At 43.4% G+C, this 22,144-nt stretch overlaps 1 protein-coding gene and 1 pseudogene across 2 annotated transcripts in view; one reads left to right on the forward strand and one right to left on the reverse strand.

Moving 5' to 3' along the window:
* LOC126174792 (chitinase-like protein EN03) overlaps positions 1 to 22,144 on the forward strand; it is a 165,016-nt gene that overhangs the window by 105,987 nt on the left and 36,885 nt on the right. The window contains exon 1 of one of the 2 annotated variants that reach the window (XM_049921182.1): positions 13,633 to 13,790. The exons of the other annotated variant lie outside the window; for it this stretch is intronic. Within the exon in view, the coding sequence (XP_049777139.1) occupies positions 13,673 to 13,790 (118 nt within the window). The 5' untranslated portion in view covers positions 13,633 to 13,672. Of the gene's footprint in view, positions 1 to 13,632; positions 13,791 to 22,144 lie in introns of those variants that run through there. 2 annotated transcript variants of the gene reach the window in all.
* On the reverse strand, positions 15,574 to 15,691 carry LOC126101039 (5S ribosomal RNA; annotated as a pseudogene).

Genomic DNA, 22,144 nt, shown 5'->3' on the forward strand with positions numbered 1-22,144 from the left:
TTAAAATGCAATACGCTGATCATTAAAAATCTCTAGATTAGAATATGTAATTATTCAAATCTATAAACGTTATTAACTAAAAATCCTGAACTGTAATGAAGAAAGGTATCTATTAAATTATACATACCCTGAACTGTGATAATGCATGCTTGACCTCTGATATTATGCTCAACAAAATTTCTCTTTGCACCTTCCCTGCACGTAACCTACTGCACCAAATGGGAAACCGTTATATATCCTCCATTAAGTCCCGACCTCTCCTCCTGCGATTTCCATATTTTTAGAGACATGAAGAAAGACATTTGTGGTCGTCGATTTGCTTCGCACGAAGAAGTGCAAACCTGGGTACAATCGTGGTTCCGTACACAACCACAAATATTTTTCCATGAAAGCACTAACCGTCCTCTCTCATAACGGGATGAATGTATTAACGGTTATAGCGATTACTTTTGAAATAATAAACAGTTTACTCACTTTTTTCCCAATTGTCTCATTTTCGTCTGACTGCCCGTTACACTACAACCCCCTTGCGTGTCGCTCCAGTAACGATCACAAGGTCAAGATTAGATTGATTACAATAGTCACAGAGACATTAAACAAATATTATTCCTACGTCTTGTGCGTGATGGAATGGGAAGAAGCCATAAAAACTGGTAGAATGGGACGCACCCTCTGCATGCACTTCGCAGTAGTTTGCAGAGTATGGACGTATATGTAGATATAGGTATGTTACAAACGATTAGCCTCTCAATTTTATCAAATCCATATGAAGTATTCACACTGAATGTAATCCATCAGAAGTTGGACAGGGAACATTCCAGTCAACAAGCCGCAAGCGCAGTGATGCAGTTCTCGTGTTTAAAATAATGGATCAGAGCGCTGCAGCATCAGTCTATCAGCCCTCTCTGAAGACAGCCAAAGGGTATACGGCCGAAATGTAATGGAAAAGTCGATACACCTAGGAAAAAATCAAAATGCACGGAAAAGTTATTTAAAATTTTATTTTATTTGTAACCCAATTTGTGAATACTCTGATCTGTAATACCGAAAGTGATCCAGTGCATGTTAAGTTCAGCTCTGAACTGTGATAAGAGTTATTAAAATGCAATACATGTTTAACATCACCATGCCACGGCATTTGCCTTTTCCAAACCAGAAATAACCGAGGGTTATCTGATTGTATTCAGGGTCATTTGAAAAGTTTCTGATCATCAGACTAGATTGTAGAATGGTGAGCCAGTCGGCAGCTCCTGTGATGCTTTCCAAGAGAAGCAGACCATTCGGTCGCATTTACATGCTAGAGTAGTAGCACAATATTGAAAAAAAAAAAAAAAAAAGAAAAGAGAAGTTACGAAACTTCAAAAATTCACATGACACGTGCATTACAACACAAAGTCCACTCTCCTAGATTCCATTGGTTGACAGACTAATTCCAGGATGAGACTACACAAGCTTGTTCTCGGGAATAGAGATAATGTGAGGCCCAGAGACGGTCGTTAATTGTATAGGAGAGACCACTATGCAACTATCTTCCTCTGCCTTTCAACAAACATATACATAAAATTACACTTGAGTGCACGTTTATCATCTAAAGTTTCTCTAACTTATTAAGAGGGGGCTATCCTTTCCAGTTAGCCGCTTCTCAATCTTGATCAGAGACATAACGGAGTAATACGCTAATGACAGATAGATGCTGACAAACGCACTTAGAATCATAAGGTTGGATGTGACACTGATTGCAGAGGCAGTACCTACTATCTATGCTTGCTATTCATTTATTAGGATCTAGATGTGTTAAACACGGACGCAGGCCTATCCAAGACATACAAGAACGAGTCAGAGAAGACCCACCACAGGGGCCGCTCCCTTGGGATGCAACAACGATGTATTTTTCATACCTAGGCTGTGAACTGACAGAAGGGAGAAAGCAGCAGACCGGGCTTTTTGGAGTCAAATGGCCAGGCATCAGACCTCAGTTCCTCCCAGCCAAGGACGAGATGGGACACACTTACGGTGGCAAAATTGCAGACCTCCCACCGTTTCCGTCAGTCTGGTCTGCGGCCAGTGTAGAGCACGGGCAGCCAAGACTTTGGTTCACAGGCCACCCCCGAGCCCAAGTCTCAAAGCGCTCACCATGGTTGGCACATATCCGCCATCCCCACGCCGCTTTCTGTCAGTGTGAGGAAGGGGAAGAGGGGAAAACTGCGAACGCGCTGCTTTTAAATGCCAGTGCAGTCGCACTGCATACGGCTTTGTTCTGCATTTCAAATTTCTCAACAACATAGTTCACAAACAAAACAAATTTCAGTATTATTTAATTATCTTTGCATCACTGACGACAAAATATAGCTTTTATTCGGCAAAAACTGGCGGCGTACGGGTAGATAAAGAAAATTTCACAGAGTTACGCACTCAAGTTTCCATGTAAACGTGACTTACACTGAAGCGCCAAAGAAAGTGGTATAGGCATCCGATTCAAAGGCAGAGATATGTAAGCAGGCAGAATACGGCTCTGCGGTCGGCAACGCCTATATAAGACAAGAAGTGTCTGGCGCAGTTGTTAGACTGGTTACTGCTGCTACAGACGCACATTATCAAGATTTAAGTGAGTTTGAACATGGTGTTACAGTCGCACGGGCTATGGGACACAGCATATCCGATGTAGCGATGAAGTGGGGATTTTACCGTATGACCATTTCAGGAGTGTACCGTGAATATCAGGAATCCGGTAAAACATTAAATCTCTGACATCGCTGTGGCCGGAAAAAGATCCTTCAAGAACGGGACCAACGACTACTGAAGAGATCGTTCATCGTGACCCTAGTGCAACCCTTCGGCTAATTGCTGAAGTTGTGAATGCTGGGCCATCAACAAGTGTCAGCGTGCGAACAGTGCAACAAAACATCATCGCTAGGGGCCCTCGGAGCCGAAGGCCCACTCATGTGCCCTTGATGACTGCACGACACAAAGCTTTACGCCTCGCCTGGGAGCATCAACATCGACATTGGAATGTCGATGACTGGAAATACGTTACCTGGTCGCATGAGTCTCATTTCAAATTGTATCGAGTGGATGGACGTGTACGGGTATGAAGAAAACCTCATGACTCCATGGACCCTGCATGTCAGCAGGGGGCTGTTCAAACTGGTGGAGGTTCTGTAATGATGTGAGGTGTGTGCAGTTGGAGTGAAATGGGGCCCCTGATACGTCTAGATTCGACTCTGTCTGGTGACACGTACTTAAGCACCCTGTCTGATCACCTGCATCCATTCACGTTCATTGCGCATTCCGACGAACTTCGGCAATTCCGGTAGGACAATGCGGCACTCCACACGTGTAGAATTGCTACAGAGTGGCTCCAGGAACACTCTTCTGAGTTTCAACACTTCCGCTGGCCACCAGTGCCCCACGCATGAACATTATTGAGCATACCTGGGATACCTTGCAACGTGCTGCTCAGAAAAGATTTCCACCCCCTCTTACTCTTACGGATTTATGGACAGCTCTGCAGGATTCATGTTGCCAATTCCCTCCAGCACTGCCTCAGACACGCTCCGGCATGGGTGTGTGTGTTTGTCTTAGCTTAAGTTAGTTAAAGCCGTGTGTCTAGGGACCAATGACCTCAGCAGTTTGGTCCCTTAGGAATTCACACGCATTTGAACATTTTGAACTTCTGCATTCTTGCGGGGGCCCTACACGATATTAGGCAGGTGTGCCAGTTTCTTTGGCTCCACGATGTATTTCGTTTCAAAATCGAAAAAAGGTCTTTCACAGATCGAAATTTTGTAGCAATTTTGCAATCTCGTTATGGACCGTCCCTGAGGAAAACAATGTGGACATCCTCGACTGTTTCAACATAGTAAGATTTGTCACTAAAACTGGAATTACTTTACAGGTCAGTGAGTTACATTTGCGCTTTCAACTGAAATGGCAAACGGTCTCTAATACAGCTCGAAAACAGATGGAAGATTTAAAATGTCCTCAAAAACATTATAAAACTATCCTTTTAATTCTTTCACGGCCACAATGAATTCTCCAGACCTCACGTTCTCTTTAATGTCAGTGAGCTTAGAGAAGTGGACTGTCTTCGTTAGGAAGTGCCCCTTGTACAAGACTTCCTTTTTAAATGCATCCCCATCAAATAAGAAAGAAGTGACCTTGCAATGTCTTACTGTGGGCAGTGTGCTGTCAAGTCTATTTAAAGCGCGAAGTCTGCAATCCATTCCAGACAATCTAATTTTCGTTCTTGCAGTCCTTTTTCCTTCATAAATTCAACAAAAGCGAGTTTTAAATAGAAAAATAGTTCCGAGCATGTCACTTGATTTAATCAACATACTTTGCAGTAATGTATGAAGTCTCCATACTCTTCGTTTAGTTCCACTGAAAACTGTTGCAAATGACAATGGAACGCTGCGTGTGACTTCATACCACCAATATCTGCACGTGCTCCACGTCTACAAATTGAGCGTAAAGTGCTTTTTGATGTGCGAAACAATAAACTCCGTCTGTCGATTATTGTAATTTTTTGCCCTTTCATTGTCAACTAAATCTTTAAATTCTTTCTGCCTCGTACTTTATTGTCATTTCATAGCATGTATGCAGTACCTGTCCCTTATGCGAATTGAGAAATCTGATCCCTCTCTTCTGTCATTCCCAGTCATTTTACAGGAGTGTGACGATACATCACTAGATTGCCTCTTTCTATTCAAACAGCCATTGAACCTGTGAACGTCCTTCATACCATGAACAAATAGCGATGGGTAAACAGCGATGACACCATGATTCTGCGGAGTTGAAGAGAGTTGTGCCGATCGAAATACGCCGCACCACAAAACTAAAGGGAATGGTGTGCTGTTCTGGGTTTTTCCGAGAAGGTCGCAGCAAAGCCAAGTGATAGGCATTTACATTTCACTGCAAATTTTGGGAAGAGACATACAGGTTGTAACAGAAAGAATCATCCGATTGTTAAAAAATCATAACTATTGTGTTATTTGATATACTCGTATATTCCTGAACAACGTACTGTTGGAAAGAGGAAACTGAGTCTTACATGGTTCCCGCTAGGTAGCAGCAGTGTGCGCCCACTGAAGTTCTAGTAAAAGTGGTAACGGGACAACAGAAAGTGTTTTGTCCATCAGTCGATGGCATGAGAAATTCCGAGAAACAGGTTGTTTGTGTAAAGGTAAAACGCTGGAACGTCCCCGAGTGTCTGACACAGACATCGAACGCATCCGCCCTAGTTTCACAAGGACCCCGAAGAAATCCATTCGCCGTGCAGCTCGACAGTTCAACATGGCCCCGACGTCCGTCTGGCGTGTGTTTAGTAGACGTTTACACATGGGGCCACGTAAAATTCAGCTACTGTAAGCTCTTCGTAAAGGCGACAAACAACAACGTTTGGAGTCCTGTAATTTCGTTCTTGACGAGATGGAGGATGACAGTTTTCTTCCACGCTTAGTGTTTGTTGACGAGGCAACAGTCCATTCAAATGGGAAGGTGAACCGTCATAATTTGAGAATATCGGGTACGAAACAATCCCATGAACTTGTACAATATGAGAGCGAGTCTTCAAAATTTAATGTGTTTTGTGGGTTTCACGGGAAAATGTGTATGGTTCATTTTTCTTTGCCGAGAAGGCTTACAGGAAGGACATATCTCGGTATGCTCGAGAATTTTCGTTCCCAACTTTTAGAGACTGATTCTAACGACTTCAGGATGGGACACCGGCACACTGGCACCTGGAAGTGCGGGAATTTTTAAACCGAAGAATAACTGAACGACGGATCGGTCACACTGGACCAGATGATTCAGCCTTATATCACTGGTCTCCATGGTCACTTGATCTGACTCTCTGTGATTATTTCTTGTCGGGGTTTATAAAGGACTCTATGTGCCTCCATTACCAACAACAATTAATGAACTGAGACATCGCATAACAACAACTGTAGAAGCTGTAACTCAAGACATGATAGCTGCAGTCTGGGAACAATTTGAGTACCTCACTATACACCGTGCATCTCAAGGGGGGTATGTTGAACACCTATGAAAAGGTATGAACAAAACTTTGAGTTTCCCGTTCATCAAAAAACAAATTTCATTGTTATGATTATTAGTTTCAGAAATATGGACGTGCTAAATCGGATGATTCTTTTCGATATACCATGTATTTTACATATTTTCATTAAATAATGACATGGGGGAAAATATTCTGAGGTACCTCGTCTTTAAGGAAGAACGTCTTCACTGGTCAAAACCATGCTGCAAGAATACACGGTGCCCTCCCACAAACACCCTGTTGAAATCTGTTTGATGAGTTAGACAGTCTGAGTACTGCTTCACACTGTATCTATTCCCTAGTGAAGTTTGTTGTAAATAACCCACTACTGTTGAAAAGGAACAATGATACACATAATTACGACACCAGAAGAAAAAATTACGTTTATTATCCCACATTAAGACTCTATTTAATAGAAAAAGGGAAGTGTAATGCAGCCACCAAAAATTTTGATCACTTATGCAATATTATAAAATGTTTTACAAACAGCAAAGCTAAATTTTGAAACAAACTGAAAAGTTTCTCCTTGACAACTCCTTTTATTCCAGAGAATAATTCCTGTTTATGTACTATGTAAATGGTGGTGGATAGGAATTATTAATTCATACCTGCCTTTAAAAAAGAAAACAAGATGGTAAATGGTGGAATGTATGTCTTCAGTGCTATGTATTCAATAACTTGCCCTCAGACCGAAAGTTAATCATTATTTTGAAGTAAGCTACATCGAAGGGCATATCCACAAGTGAAAATGCGAAGTTTTACGTAACTGATTATCTTGATGTTGCCTTCATTGTCTCCTTTGGAGGCGTGACAATGTCCGCAGATTTTCTTATAGTATGAAGAAAATTAACTGATGGAAGGACAGCAATTCTCAGAAACTAAATGAAGTAAATTAACTGAAATTTTAAACATTTGTATTCTGCAACATTTCACACATTATGACGGAACAGTTTGAACAAATAATATATCTGCCTTGTGTAGCACCACAAAACCACTATTTTCATTTACACCCACTTCCTGTCAAGTCGCTACACAATGAAGATGAACAGAGATACTACACAAAGCAAGGTGTTTACACCTTTGTCAGAGGCAATCGGTGGTACATATTTATCAGAGTTAATAGATAGAATTTACAAAATTTTACGTAAAAATGTCAACATTATTTTAAATACATGTAATATAAAAAGTTAGGTATGAAATAAGCGATTTTTTATGGACGCAGTCTTTTATATAAATTCTCCTATATGTAAACAAAGACAATGATACCCACTGGTATTTTAGGATCCGATGTAAGATATCTAGCCCTCTTGGCCACCAGAGTTGCATGCTCTGCAGACTCGCTTCCCGCATCCACTGTGCGACGTCACATCCACAAGCTAAAGACAGTGCGATTAGTACACGATTGCAACTTAAAATATGTCTTTGACCACATATTTAACTAGATTACATTTCAGTGGAGACAGCGACTTGTGTTGTCACACCCTAAACAATGAAGAATAAGAGGTTCTCGACGTTAGTTCTAAAGAAATTCCGTTACATTTCAATTAAACGACAAAAAATCCAAATTTATAGGTTGTTGATTCAACTAACTGAGGATCAGAATTACGAACAACTTATATTAGAACCATGTTGTGGTTAACTTAATAGACACAACAAATTTACTCAAGAGACTGCCTATACTTTCTTGTCCGTCCTCCTCTGGAGTAATGTTGCATGGTACGAAATATTAAACAGATTAGATCGCCTGAGAACGTCGAAAAAGTTCAAAAAGGACCAACTCTTTTTCTGTTATTTCGAAATAGAGGAAAGAGTGTCATGGATTTGATAAGCGAGTTGAGGCGGCAAATATTAAAACAAAGGCTTTTTTCGGTGACGCGAGACCCATACACGAAATTTCAATCACCAGCTTGCTCCTCCGAACGTGAAATTGTTTCGTTGACTCCCAGCTACAAAGAGAGAAACGAGCTTTGCAATAAAAGAAGAGAAACTTAAGCCCGGACGGAAAGATTCAATCGTTCATTTATCGCTCATGCTATTGGAGAGTGGAAAGATCGAGAAAATGAAAGTAGCTCTGTGAACTATGTGGGACTTGCGTTTCTACCGGCTTATATACACTTATCAGCCGAAACATTACGAGCACTGCCCACTGCGGGCACGTGACACGGTGACAAAAGTATGTAAGCGGACCACATACGGGCTGCAAATGGGAAAATGAGATAAGCGACTTCGACAAAGGGCAGATTATTATTACGCAGAGCCTGTGAACGAGTATGTACAAATCGGCGAAGCTAGTCAAATGTTCACGTGCTACTGTCGTGGGCATCGACGGAAAGCGGAAGGAGGACAGTGAAACTACCACTAGGCACTGGATGGTTGGACGTCCACGACTCTTCACAGAACGTGGGGTTCGGAGGCTTGTCTGCCATGTAAAGTCTGTAAAGTAGGAGAGATGATTATCTGTAGCATCTCTGCCGAAAGAGCACAACGCTGGTGCACGCACAAGTGCTTCGGAGCACACCGTTCTTCGTACGTTGTTGAACATGGAGCTCCGCAGCAGACCACTCCTACGTGTTCATACTTTGACCCAACGACGTCAGTTACGATTGCAGTGGACACGAGAAAGTCGGGATTCGACCGTCGATCAAACGAAACGTGTCGACTCTTCGGGAGAATCACCTATGAAACACTAGGTCGCTGGTCGTGCCCACAAACGCTGTCACTGAGGTGAACGGCAGCTCGACACGTGCAGCGCGCCGCGGCCGCAGGATGGTGGGAGCTTATTATGCTGTGCGAGGCATTCTCTTGCACTTCATGGGACCTGTAGCAGTAATCGAAGACACACTGACAGCTGCGAACCATCTACATCCCTTCGCGCTTGATCTCTTCCCCGACGCCGATGTCATCTTCCAGCAGTATAATTGTCCGTGTCTCGGAGCCAGAACGGTGCTACAGTGGTTTGAAGAGCGTTATAGTGAAATCACTTTGATGTCTCGGCGGCCAAATTCGCGTGATGTAAATCCTATACAACCCACATGTGTCGCTATCGGGCGCGTGACCGTGTGCGCAAATCAGTGACTCGTTATTTACACGAATTACATGACTGTGCGTAGACACCTATTGGCACATACCTGCACAAACTTACCAAAACACTATGGTCATAATGGTTTGGCTCATCAGTGATATGTTCAAATAACTTACGGGAATGCAGCCCGGTGACGACGTTGACAACCACAGATATTTCGACAGGAGCACACCTGCCGTTTCAAGGAAAAACGGCAGTAAGTAAGCGGTGTACATAGAAATTTGAAACCTCGGTTGTCGGAGATACTCCAGAAAGATAAGGCACAAAATGGTTCAAATGGCTCTGACCACTATGGGACTTAACATCTGAGGTCATCAGTCCCCTAGAACTTAGAACTACGTAAACCTAACTAAAATAAGGACATCACACACATCCATGCCCGAGGCAGTATTCGAACCTGTGACCGTAACGGTCGCGCGGTTGCAGACTGAAGCGCCTGGAACCTCTCGGCCACACCGGCCGGCGATAGGGCACATACATAAAAGAAATTTGAAACCTCGGTTATCGGATAAGGCACGCACGCATACACACACACACACACACACACACACACACACACACACACACACACACGCCACGCGCATACTGTAAATAACAGCGCCATCATAAAGCAAAGATGACCGAGGTCAAAAGTCGTCGATAGTGAAATTAATAATTAACGGGTGAGATAGCATAAAATCTGTCTCTCTGTCTCATGACAAGGGAGCGAGCAAGATTCCCTGCAGAATTTAAACAAAAACCACCACCTCTACTTATAAGGTTATTTTCTAATTTAACTTGAAGAGGTTCCTTAATAACACCATCCCAATAGCTGGAAATTCGTACCAGAATCTTCGTGTTGTTATGTCCATAGGGTGACTGGTGCCAACACAGTGTTCTATAATGACAGGATTTGCTCAGCTTTTGTAAGATTGTTTGCTGCTTATGTTTAATGCTCCTCCGTCCTTATAGGCTGACCAACATACGACATGCTACAACTGCAAGGAACACGGAGACATCCGCCTTACGCAAACCAAGATCATCCTCTGGGGAACCTAAAAGGACCCCTAAGGTGGTGATCGAAAAACATACTTCACATATATTTCCTGTTCGAAATACTCATTGCGTAAGGTAAAGAGGCCGCAGACTTTGGTGCCACCTCGGTATTATTATCACTCAAAGCTGGTCATAGCGTTTCGCACGTCTAATCTGTCTGTTACTATAACCATTCTATGAAAGATGACTTCGATATGGGCTAATTCAGCTGTAAACTGTCAGGATCCCAGATGACATGAGCACTGTAAACCGAGGTAAGAAGTACCCTTCACGTTCAGCCGGATGGCGAGCCGGGCGCTGTCGCCGAGCCGTTCTAGGCGCTTCAGTCTGGAACCGCGCTGCTGCTACGGTCGCAGGTTCGAATCCTGCATCGGGAATGGATGTGTGTGATGTCATTAGGTTAGTTAGGTTTAAGTAGTTCTAAGTCTAGGGGACTTATGACCTCAGATGTTAAGTCCCATAGCGCTTAGAGCCATTTGAACCCTTTTTGAACCGGATGGCGACAACTATCAGCCTGCAGGTATAAGTCAATGTGAGTAGGCTTCCGATAAACGGCACGTCCCAACGTACCATCCACCTTCCTCCTAACCAACACATCAAGGAAGGAAAGATAACCATCCTTTCCCACTTCCATCGTGAAATAATAGGGTGGAATGGATTCAAGAGTTCTAAAAATTCGTTCAAATTCTCACTGTCATGAGGCCAGATAACAAAAGTATCGTTTGCAATACCTAAAAAAACTCGCAAATATCAAGGTTGCCTACTACAAGGCACATTGCTCAAAATCTTCCATAAACAAATTGGAAATAATAGGTAACAACGGGCTTCCTATCGCAACTGCATCTATCTGTAGTCTCGTCACTGAATAAAAAGTGAGTGGAATTCAACACATGTCGACATACGTAGGTTCGTTCATTCAGCTCCAAACCTAGCCTCAGTCAACCGTTACGAATCAGATACAGGAACACGAGTGAAGGGAGGGAACACATCAAAATTTACTAGAATATCAGAGTCTTTCAAACGCATCCCCTCTAATCGACGGAAGAAATTCGCAGAGTTCTTAATGTTGTGCTCATACCGAGCTGCTATAGGGCTGTGAACTGCCCACCAAACGCGTAAGTGTGAATTGCAGTGCAATCGTGTAGATGTAGGGGAACTTCCTCTCCCAAACTTTTCCGTGATTTCGTTTATTGATTGGTTGATGGAAAAATATCCCAGCCGAACTTCTGAAATCTGGTGGAGGAAAACTGAATCAGGAGTTGTATAATCTTGTTTTCAACATGTACGAGCAGGGTAAAATTCCTACAGACTTCGAGAAAAACATTATGATCCCCATTCCAAAGAAAGCAAATGCTACAAGATGTGAAAATTATACGACGCTCAGCCTAGTTACTCACACCTCTAAAATAGTAACCTCAATTATCCTAAAACGCATAGAACAAAAAGTCGAAACTACACTCTCCGAAGACCAGTTTGGATTCCGGAAAGATAGAAGAACCAGAGAAGCAATATTTGCTCTAAAACTAATAATAGAGAAACGACTAGATAAGAACCTGACAACATACATAGCTTTCGTAGATGTAGAGAAAGCCTTTGATAATGTTAAATGGGATAAGATGTTTGAGGTGCTCAAAAAAGTATGAATAGACTATAAAGATTAAAAAAATGATATGGAACCTGTACAAAAACGAGACAGCAGTTACCCGTGGACGGACAAAACAATAAGAGGTGTAGATACGGAAAGGTGTCCGACAAGGTTGCGCACTATCACCTGTTATCTTTAACCTATACATTGAAGAGGCGCTGAAAAAAGTAAGGGAAAATTCACAGATAGGTGTAGTAATTCATGGCCAACGAATAGACACGATAAGATATGCCGATGATATTGCTGTCCTGGCTGAAAGTGAAGAAGATCTTGTAGTCCTACTGAATAGAATGGATAAAGTTTTGGGGGAAGAATATAATATGAGAATTAATAAAGCAAACACAAAAGTAATGGCATGCGACAAAAAAGATCAAGTGAAAGTCCAAGTTCATGTAGGCAATGAACTGCTTGAACAAGTTGACAAATTTACTTATCTTAGCAGTAATATTACCAGGGATGGAAGGAGCAAGGCAGAAGTGAGAAGTAGAATTGCTCAAGCAAAGGCTGCTTTTAACAGGAAGAAAAACATCTTAACATCTAAGAGCATCAGCCTTGAAATCAGGAAAAGATTTTTGAAATCATATGTGTGGAGTGTGGCATGCTATGGGTGTGAAACATGGACTCTCGGGACAGAGGAAGACCAGAAGCTAAATTCTTTTGAAATGTGGTGCTATAGACGCATGCTCAAAATAAAATTTATCGACAAGGTCACAAACGAAGTGCTTCTGGAAAGAGCAGGTGAGAAGAGAAGCTTCTGGAGTTTCTTTGTTAAAAGAAGAGTGCAATTTACAGGCCATCTATTAAGACATAAAGGACTCCTGAACACAATCATAGGGGGATATGTCGAGGGAAAAAGACCAAGAGGAAGACCACGACTGACGTATATGGATCAAATCGTGAAAGATGTGGGATGTAACACCTATAAAGAAATGAAGAGAAAAGCTGGAAGACGCACAGAATGGAGACAAGCTGCCATTGTAGCTGTTGCAAACTGAAACGTCCCCTTAGAAAAATTATACAAGACTATGCTTAAACTGACACACAATATTTTTAGCGCAACGCAATCTGACTTTCAATAATCCCTACAAAACAATGGCCCTGACTAACTTTAACCTATACCTTTCACAAATCACTTACCTCACAAAAACCTTCGTTACTCGAACTACTGATAGGGATAGTTAGCTAATGAAAGATATTAATAGAGAACAAACAATGTATTTACCTTAATAGTCATAATATATATATCAGTTCATGACAAATTACAAAACTCCGCCATCTCTCTCCCCACATCCACCACTGCTGGCGGCTCACCTCCAACTGCGCAACGCTACGCGCTGTTCACATCCAGCTGCCGCTGCCTAACACTACAATGGCAGACAACAATGCAAACTAGCCACAGACTGCACACAGCACAGCCAGTGATTTTCATACAGAGCGCTATGTAACGTTGCCAATAAGAAAACATAAACAGCCTACTTGCAAAACCAATCCTTGGATTGACCACTACAGAAGAAGAAGAAGAAGAAGAAGAATGGAAAAAGAAGAAAAAAGGAAAGAAACATGGTCAACATTAAATCGAGGCTGTAAGTCAAGGATCTACGGAGCCCTAAAGCTGAAAATAATTTCAGGCTTCTTGGCGTGTGACCCGTGCTTCTGTTCTTAACATTGACGCGTATGCAGAGAGACACGGCCGGCCGTGGGATTGTGTGACGGGGCCGTGCGCGGCCACTTAGCGAGCGACGTCAGCGGTCCCCTCCAGAAGCTACGATTCGCGGTACTGCCCCCTCCCGGCGACACTGCGGTGACCGCGCCAACAGCTGTCTGCGCCCGCACAGTGCCACACCGACTCCCGGCCATGGCGAAGCTCCCGCTGCTGCTGCTCGCGGCTGCCGCCACCTGCTGGCCGAGCGCCGCCGCCTTGGGTGCCACTCGCGTCGTCTGCTATTTGGACGGCGGAGCGCTCAGGCGACCAGGTGAGTTACTCGTCCCGTACATTACATTCACGATAAATGCTGCGATGTTGAAGGTGTGAATTGAACAAACACAGAACACATATTTACAGAAAAAAATGTTCAGATGTGTGTGAAATCTTAGGGGACTTAACTGCAAAGGTCATCAGTCCCTAAGCTTACACACTACTTAACCTAAATTATCCTAAGGACAAACATACACACCCATGCCCGAGAGAGGAATCGAACCTCCGCCGGGACCGTCTATATCTACATCTACATTTATACTCCGCAAGGCACCCAACGGTTTGTGGCGGAGGGCACTTTACGTGCCACTGTCATTACCTTCCTTTCCTGTTCCAATCGCGTATCGGTCGCGGGAAGAACGACTGCCGGAAAGCCTCCGTGCGCGCTCGAATCCCTCTAATTTTACATTCGTGATCTCCTCGGGAGATATAAGTAGGGGGAAGCAATATATTCGATACCTCATCCAGAAACGCACCCTCTCGAAACCTGGACAGCAAACTACAACGCGATGCAGAGCGCCTCTCTTGCAGAGTCTGCCACTTGAGTTTGCTAAACATCTCCGTAACGCTATCACGGTTACCAAATAACCTTGTAACGAAATGCGCCGCTCTACTTTGGATCTTCTCTATCTCCTCCGTCAACCCGACCTGGTACGGATTCCACACTCATGAGCAATACTCAAGTATAGGTCGAACGAGTGTTTTGTAAGCCACCTCCTTTGTTGATGGACTACATTTTCTAAGGACTCTACCAATGAATCTCAACCTGCTACCCGCCTTACCAACAATTAATTTTATGTGATCATTCCACTTCAAATTGTTCCGCACTCACACTCCCAGATATTTTACAGAAGTAACTGCCACCAGTGTTTGTCCCGCTATCATATAATCATACAATAAAGGATCCTTCTTTCTATGTATTCGCAATACATTACATTTATCTATGTTAAGGGTCAGTTGCCACTCCCTGCACCAAGTGCCTATCCGCTGCAGATCTTCCTGCATTTCCTAACAATTTTCTAATGCTGCAACTTCTCTGTATACTACAGCATCATCCGCGAAAAGCCGCATGGAACTTCCGACACTGTCTACTAGGCTATTTATATATATTGTGAGAAGCAATTGTCCCATAACACTCCCCTGTGGCACGCCAGAGATTACTTTAACGTCTGTAGACGTCTCTCCATTGATAACAAGTTGCTGTGTTCTGTTTGCTAAAAACTCTTCAATCCAGCCACACAGCTGGTCTGATATTCCGTAGGCTCTTACTTTGTTTATCAGGCGACAGTGCGGAACTGTATCGAACGCCTTCCGGAAGTCAAGGAAAATAGCATCTACCTGGGAGCCTGTATGTAATATTTTCTGGGTCTCATGAACAAATAAAGCGAGTTGGGTCTCACACGATCGCTGTTTCCGGAATCCGCGTTGATTCCTACAGAGTAGATTCTGGGTTTCCAAAAACGACATGATCCGCACAGTACAGAAAAAAGGGGCCGAAAAAATATTTTTACATATTGGGCGTTTCCAGTTGGTAATGGGCCAAGTGTTTTTGTTCACAAATTCCTCTGTGGTATAAAAAAAGCACTCCGTCTTCAGGCCACGAGTGGCCTACCGGGACCATCCGACCGCCGTGTTATCCTCCGTGGAGGATGCGGATAGGAGGGGCGTGGTGTCAGCACACCGTTTTCCCGGTCGTAATGAGGCTATTCTTTACCGAAGCCGGTACTGTTCGGTAGAGCAGCTTCTCAATTGGCATCACGAGACTGAGTGCACCCGAAAAATGGCAACAGCGCATGGCGGCCTGGATGGTCACCCATCCAAGTACCGACCACGCCCGACAGCGCTAAACTTCGGTGACCTCACGGGAACCGGTGTAACCACTGCGGCACGGCCGTTGCCTCTATGGTATAAAAGTAGTTGTTAAAGAGAAACACCTTCAATCTACATCTGAAAAGAATTCTACTATCTGCCAGAAATTTTATTTCCATGGGTAAATTTCCAAAGGTTTCTATAGTTGGCGTATTTCGCTCGTTCATGCCCCTTCACTAAAGGGTAATACAGATCATTGTTCCTTCTAGTGTTGCGTTCGTGAATGTCTCTGTTACCCAAACTCAGATGGCTTTGTTGTCCTATTTCTGACGCCTCTCTCCTGCTGTTGCAGTTTTGCAATTAATCTGAGAGTTATACCGTCTTTTGCGACTGTATAAAGTCTTACTTGGACCAGGCGCGCTTCGCTATACTTAAACCATCATCAGTGGTCACCTAACAGTTGTGGTTTAGTTTACAAATCAGTTTAACGAGATCACAAATAGTTCTCATGGCTGAAATGACTTATGGCTTCTAGATAATTTCTATGTGTTCTCGGGGAAAGAGAGGAGGGGGGGGGGTACGGTGGAGGGAGAGAGGGAGAGAGAGAGAGAGAGATAGAGAGAGAAGAGAGAGAGAAATAGCCGGATACACAGCAACATAAAGCCGAATAGCACACTCGACATATACATGCTGCCACAAAAACAAAACAAAAGACGACCACATTTCGCATGATCGAAGTAACGAAATAAAGTACGCGTAAGCACTGCAACCATTGCGTGACTGTACAAGTATAAAAATATGCAAACCAGAAAATATTGAGGCCAATACAGCGCAGTTTGTTAAAATTCGGGCGTCTGTGGACAAGAGAACACATGGAAATAATGCTGTAGCCGCTTTTACAATTGATTAGTCTAAAACTATACATCTCTTCATCGTGTGAAACCAATTATCAAATCATTTTTCCAGGTATCTTTTGCCCTCTGTTACACATTCATTGTTGCAAGCGAGCAAGAGATCTTCACTGACAAGAAAAAGCATCCTTTCTCACAATTCCTCGCCCGTGCAAACTAAGATAGTTTCAATCGACACGTTTGGAGCTGCAGGAAGTCTAGAACTACCGTATTGTCAAAACGAATGATAATCTAACATGGCTTCTTGCTCAATTTTTGAACTCTCTGAACATTTCTTTCCACTATGCAGCACAATGCACCATCCGCTGTTCTGTCAAAGCTGTGCTAGAGAAATTCACTCTGAGCACAAAAGTGTGTTGCAAACGGTGACGCTTACAGTTGAACTTAGTGGGAACCACATAGAGCAATATTACTTGTTCAGAAATAAAAGACTGATCCCTAATCAATTACATAATAATATCCTAAATATTATTCTCATCGCTCTCTCTCTCCTTTTATTTTCTTGTTTGCAGGCATGCACAGCGATTTGCTGTCGACACAAAGTATTAATGCTCGTAAGAGAGTTGTATAAGTAACAGCCCAAATAGACACAGAACAGATTTGCACATCGGTGACATGTTCCCTGAGCAGAATACAAGAGTAGACTTTGTAGAATCGTTCAATCTTAGCACTATCTTGCGAATCTTAATGGCATTCCGAAAAAAGATCGACAGCCATAATGTGATCGAATACAGAGGTGACCTTCGGATAATTTTAACTGCCCGTTGTTTAACGAAAATTTTGTAGTGTAACACATGATCTATACGAAACGAGGCAGAAGGGCATTGCGGGCTGCCACCTTCGTCATATTCAATAGTGAAATTATTCTCTACGTTTGACATAAACTACTGGAAATATTATATAAGATGCAAATCTAGGAGACTTCTGTATGTCGCCAATATCCGGGTGAAGGTCGCGTAAATGGAACAGAAACACTGCAGATAAGCTGCTTATCGAACGTGACTCGTCTAAACAACCCAGAAACTATTATCGCATTTTGCGGAATCGACGAAACCCTATGAGTGGCCCAGCGGTTCTAGGCGCTACAGTCTGGAACCGCGTGACTGCTACGGTCGCAGGTTCGAATCCTGCCTCGGGCATGGATTTGTGTGACGTCCTTAGGTTGGTTAGGTTTAAGTAGTTCTAAGTTCTAGGGGACTGATGACCTCAGAAGTTAAGTCCCATAGTGCTCACAGCCATTTGAACCATTTGAACCCTATGACTCTACGATGCCTAACATACACGCTGAAACCTGAAATGGTTGATATAGTATTCGTAAACCGCAAGTGCTAGAAATTTCTACTGACCTTGTCAAGGTTTAGTATCTGAAAGGGATGAGTGGCACACGGGAGACTGTTACCAAAGGTCCGAGCATACGGGATAGGACCTCAGATCAGTGATTTGCTCGAAGGCCTTTTTAGTAACAGAACCCAGTAAGTTGTCCTGGAGGGTGAGTCTTACTGAAGACAGGAGTATCGTCAAGAGGTTGTGAGGGAAGTGTGATGAGAGCGCTTTTGTTCTCTGTATAGGGTGAACGTTAATAAAAACCGACAGACTTCAGGGACGAATTCCTGACCGGAAACGGAGAAAAAAGGTTCCTATGAACTTGTGTCCGGAAATGCATCGTTGCCCGGTACATGGCGCTGACGAGTGAAAGTTCCTGTGACCATGTGCCGTGTGTTCCTTGTTTGTCGCAAGCTGTGTGATTAACGCAGCAAACTGTAAGCAGCAGAATGGTCCGGTATTAATGTCGTGAACAAGCCGCGATGGTCGCCAAGAATCCCTGCCCACACGTTTATGCTGAACTGATGCTGACGAGACGCCTCAACCATTCCCCGAGGTCTGTCTGTAGCCCACACATGACGATTATGCAGATTGATGGTGCCAGTTTCTGGTAAAGGTTGCTTCGTCAGTTAAGATGACTGATGTTAGAAATCCCATAATTGTGATGATCTGGTGCAAAAACCATCGACAAAATTCTTCCCGTAGAGGATGATTCGCTGCTAATGATTCTCACAGTTGTTGGTGAAAAAGAAGTAGCGGTTTTCAAGCAGGATACACACAATGGTACTTTGAATTACACCATGTTGGCAGGCCACTTGCCTGGAGCTTGTACTAGGCTTCGCCACAATATCCTGCAAACCTGGTCCTCCAAATCTGGTGTTCACACCGTCCGCCGTATCCCTGCATGTTCGTTTGTCTGAAAGGACCCATAATCACACAAACGTTCCAAAAAGGGCCTGGAACGTTGTGTGACGTAGTAGATGTCTGTCAAGGTACTTGTGTTGGTATAGCTGTGCTGTCTCTCGACTGTTTCCATCTACTTGGCCGCACACAAACAACATCTCAGCTTGTTACCGGCATGAATACCGAACCATTCTGCGGCTTACAGTACGCTGCGTCACTAACGCAGCCTGCAACACACAAGGAACACATGGCTCGTGGTCAGAGGAACTGTCATTCGTCAGCACTGTCTACCGTGGCAACAATGCATCTCCAGACATATGTCTGTAGGACCTTTTCTCCTCCGTTTTCAGTCTGGAATCAATCCCTGCAGTTTGTCGGTTTTACTAGTATTTGTTACTGCGTAAAGTCAAGCGCGGGCACGCCAGTCGGGAACAAGACGTCAGCCAATTGCAAGCTGAATGACCCCTTTCTAGGACGACAACGCAACAGCAGCGGTCTCTATGCGAAGAGGAATTAAGTGATGCGCCCGACTGGTCGCAGCCCAATCGAAGGGAAGCTTCAAGACTAGCGACCTGAATAGAAGCGTCAACTGTATTAGGAACTGAATACAGGGTGTTACAAAAAGGTACGGCCAAACTTTCAGGAAACATTCCTCACACACAAATAAAGAAAAGATGTTATGTGGACATGTGTCCGGAAACGCTTAATTTCCATGTTAGACCTCATTTTAGTTCTTCCACCCACTCTCAATGGAGCACGTTATCATTATTTCATACGGGATACTCTACCTGTGCTGCTAGAACATGTGCCTTTACAAGTACGACAAAACATGTGGTTCATGCACGATGGGGCTCCTGCACATTTCAGTCGAAGTGTTCGTACGCTTCTCAACAGCAGATTCGGTGACCGATGGAATGGTAGAGGCGGACCAATTCCATGGCCTCCTCGCTCTCCTGACCTCAACCCTCTTGACTTTCATTTATGGGGGCATTTGAAAGCTCTTGTCTACGCAACCCCGGTACCAAATGTAGAGACTCTTGGTGCTCGTATTATGGACGGCTGTGATACAATACGCCATTCTCCATGGCTGCATCAGCGCATCAGGGATTCCATGCGACGGAGGGTGGATGCATGTATCCTCGCTAACGGATGACATTTTGAACATTTCCTGTAACAAAGTGTTTGAAGTCACGCTGGTACGTTCTGTTGCTGTGTGTTTCCATTTTAATGTGATTTGAAGAGAAGTAATAAAATGAGCTCTAACATGGAAAGTAAGCGTTTCCGGACACATGTCCACATTATTTTCTTTCTTTGTGTATGAGGAATGTTTCCTGAAAGTTTGGCCGTACCTTTTTGTAACACCCTGTATATTAAAGAAGCTTGTTTATTTTGCTTGTCGTCCTTTGCTTGCGACACATCTATGTAATTCTCGAAGTAATAAAACTCATTAATACTATTTGCGTGAATTGCTGTGCAGTGATCAGAGAAATCAGGTTTCCTAGACACCTCACGTTTGACGATTAGGCAGGATTTAACATTATTAATGTTCACTCTGTATACATGAACGACCTGATGGATAGGATGAGCAGCAATATGCGACTGTTTTCTAACACCGCTGTAGTGTACCGGACGCTGTCGTCTTTGAGAGACTGTAGGAGGGTAGTAGGTGATTTGGACAGAATTTCTATTTGATATGATGAAATTCAGTTTGCTCTAAATGTTGAAAAATGTAAATTAATGTAGGTGAATAGGAAAAACAACCCTGTAATGGAATAAAATGTTAATGGGTTCTGTTTACACAGTCACGTCGATTAAATGTCTAGACGTAAAGCTGCAAAGAGACATGAAATGCAAGGAACACGTAAGTTGGGCTGTAGGGAAAATGAATTGCCGATTTCATTTTACTGGGAGAATTCTGGGAATGTATAGCTCATTTATATACAGAAAATAAGAACACTTGTGAGACCCATTCTCGAGTGCTGCTCAAGTGTTTGGGACGCACAACAGGTCGGATTAACGAAAGACATCGAAGCACTTCAGGGTCGTGCTGCTAGATTTGTTACGGGGATCAGCATACGAGTATTACCGATATGCACGGTGAACTCAAATGGGAATCCCTGGAGGAAGAAGACTTCCTTTTCGGGAACGCTATTGAGAAGGCTTAGAGAATCAGCATTTGCGACGGACTGTGGAACGATTCTAATGCTATCAGCAAACATCTCGTTTAAGCACAGAGAAGACAAGAGAAATCACTGCTCGTGTGGAAGCAATGGGCAGCCGTTATATCCTTTGCTACATTTATCAGTGGAACAGGAAAGGGAATGCCCACCAGTACAAGGCATCCATCCGCCATGCACCGTGTGGTGGCTGCGTGGTATGCATGTAGATGTAGATCGTTTGAGAAAGAAAACCGTTTTGGATGGGAAAGAAGAGATCACTGCAGTGATGGGTGTGTGTGTGTGTTGTCCATAGCGGAACGTAGTTTATTTAGATTAAGTACTTGTAGGCTTAGGGACAAATGACCTCAGCAGTTTGTCCCGTAAGACCTTACCACAAGTTTCCAATTTTTACAGTCTTAAAGTTGAGAGTTAGCAGCTAGTCGTTTTCGCGAATTTCGGAAACCGTAGATCAGAATGACAGGACGCAGATTGTCATGCACAAGAAAATAAGGCAGCTGAACCCTCTTACATAAATTGTCTGCAGTTACCATCGCGTCTGATCTCAACAGTTCCACTATGCAATGAAGAGATTAGCAAAAAAGGGTAAACTGTAGCGACCTAAATTCCTTATAAGAACGTTTATGGCTCCTGTTATTCACAAATGTAATTTTTTTATTAATCTGTTTCGATATCTGCTACTACAGTAGCAAAAAAACGTATTACATTTTTTATACCAGAATCAACCACATTTGGCGCGACACCTGTGTAATCAACTGCGGCGATGGTATCAGCCATTCGAGCATTCGAATCGTCGAAGCTACACACAAGCGACTGGAAAACTTGGTGTCTGAGAAAACTCTGAAGGAAAACTCGAAGGATTTAGCGCCTAATGGACAACGTGACTTGCTGCTCACCTTTGCCATCCGACGTTCTCGATACGCTTGATCACAGATGCATCGCACAGTCTTGGCTCCGTGTGGCGGTGAACCATCTTGTTTAAAAATTACTTTTGGTTAACAGCCGGTTATTGTGATAAACCATATAGCAGATTAATATCATGATGACTTACAGCTTTAACATTTATCTCAAGAAAGGTGAACCGTTCAACAATAAGCTCAAACATCAGGTAACAGGAAGTGGACTGGTTTTGCCGCTGACGTTACATTTGTCTGTTCACTAGATCTATCACATAGCACTCCGTCTTCAGGCCACAAGTGGCCCACCGGGACCATCCGACCGCCGTGTCA

This window comes from Schistocerca cancellata, chromosome 1 (assembly GCF_023864275.1).
Source record: "Schistocerca cancellata isolate TAMUIC-IGC-003103 chromosome 1, iqSchCanc2.1, whole genome shotgun sequence".
Lineage (NCBI taxonomy): Eukaryota > Metazoa > Arthropoda > Insecta > Orthoptera > Acrididae > Schistocerca > Schistocerca cancellata.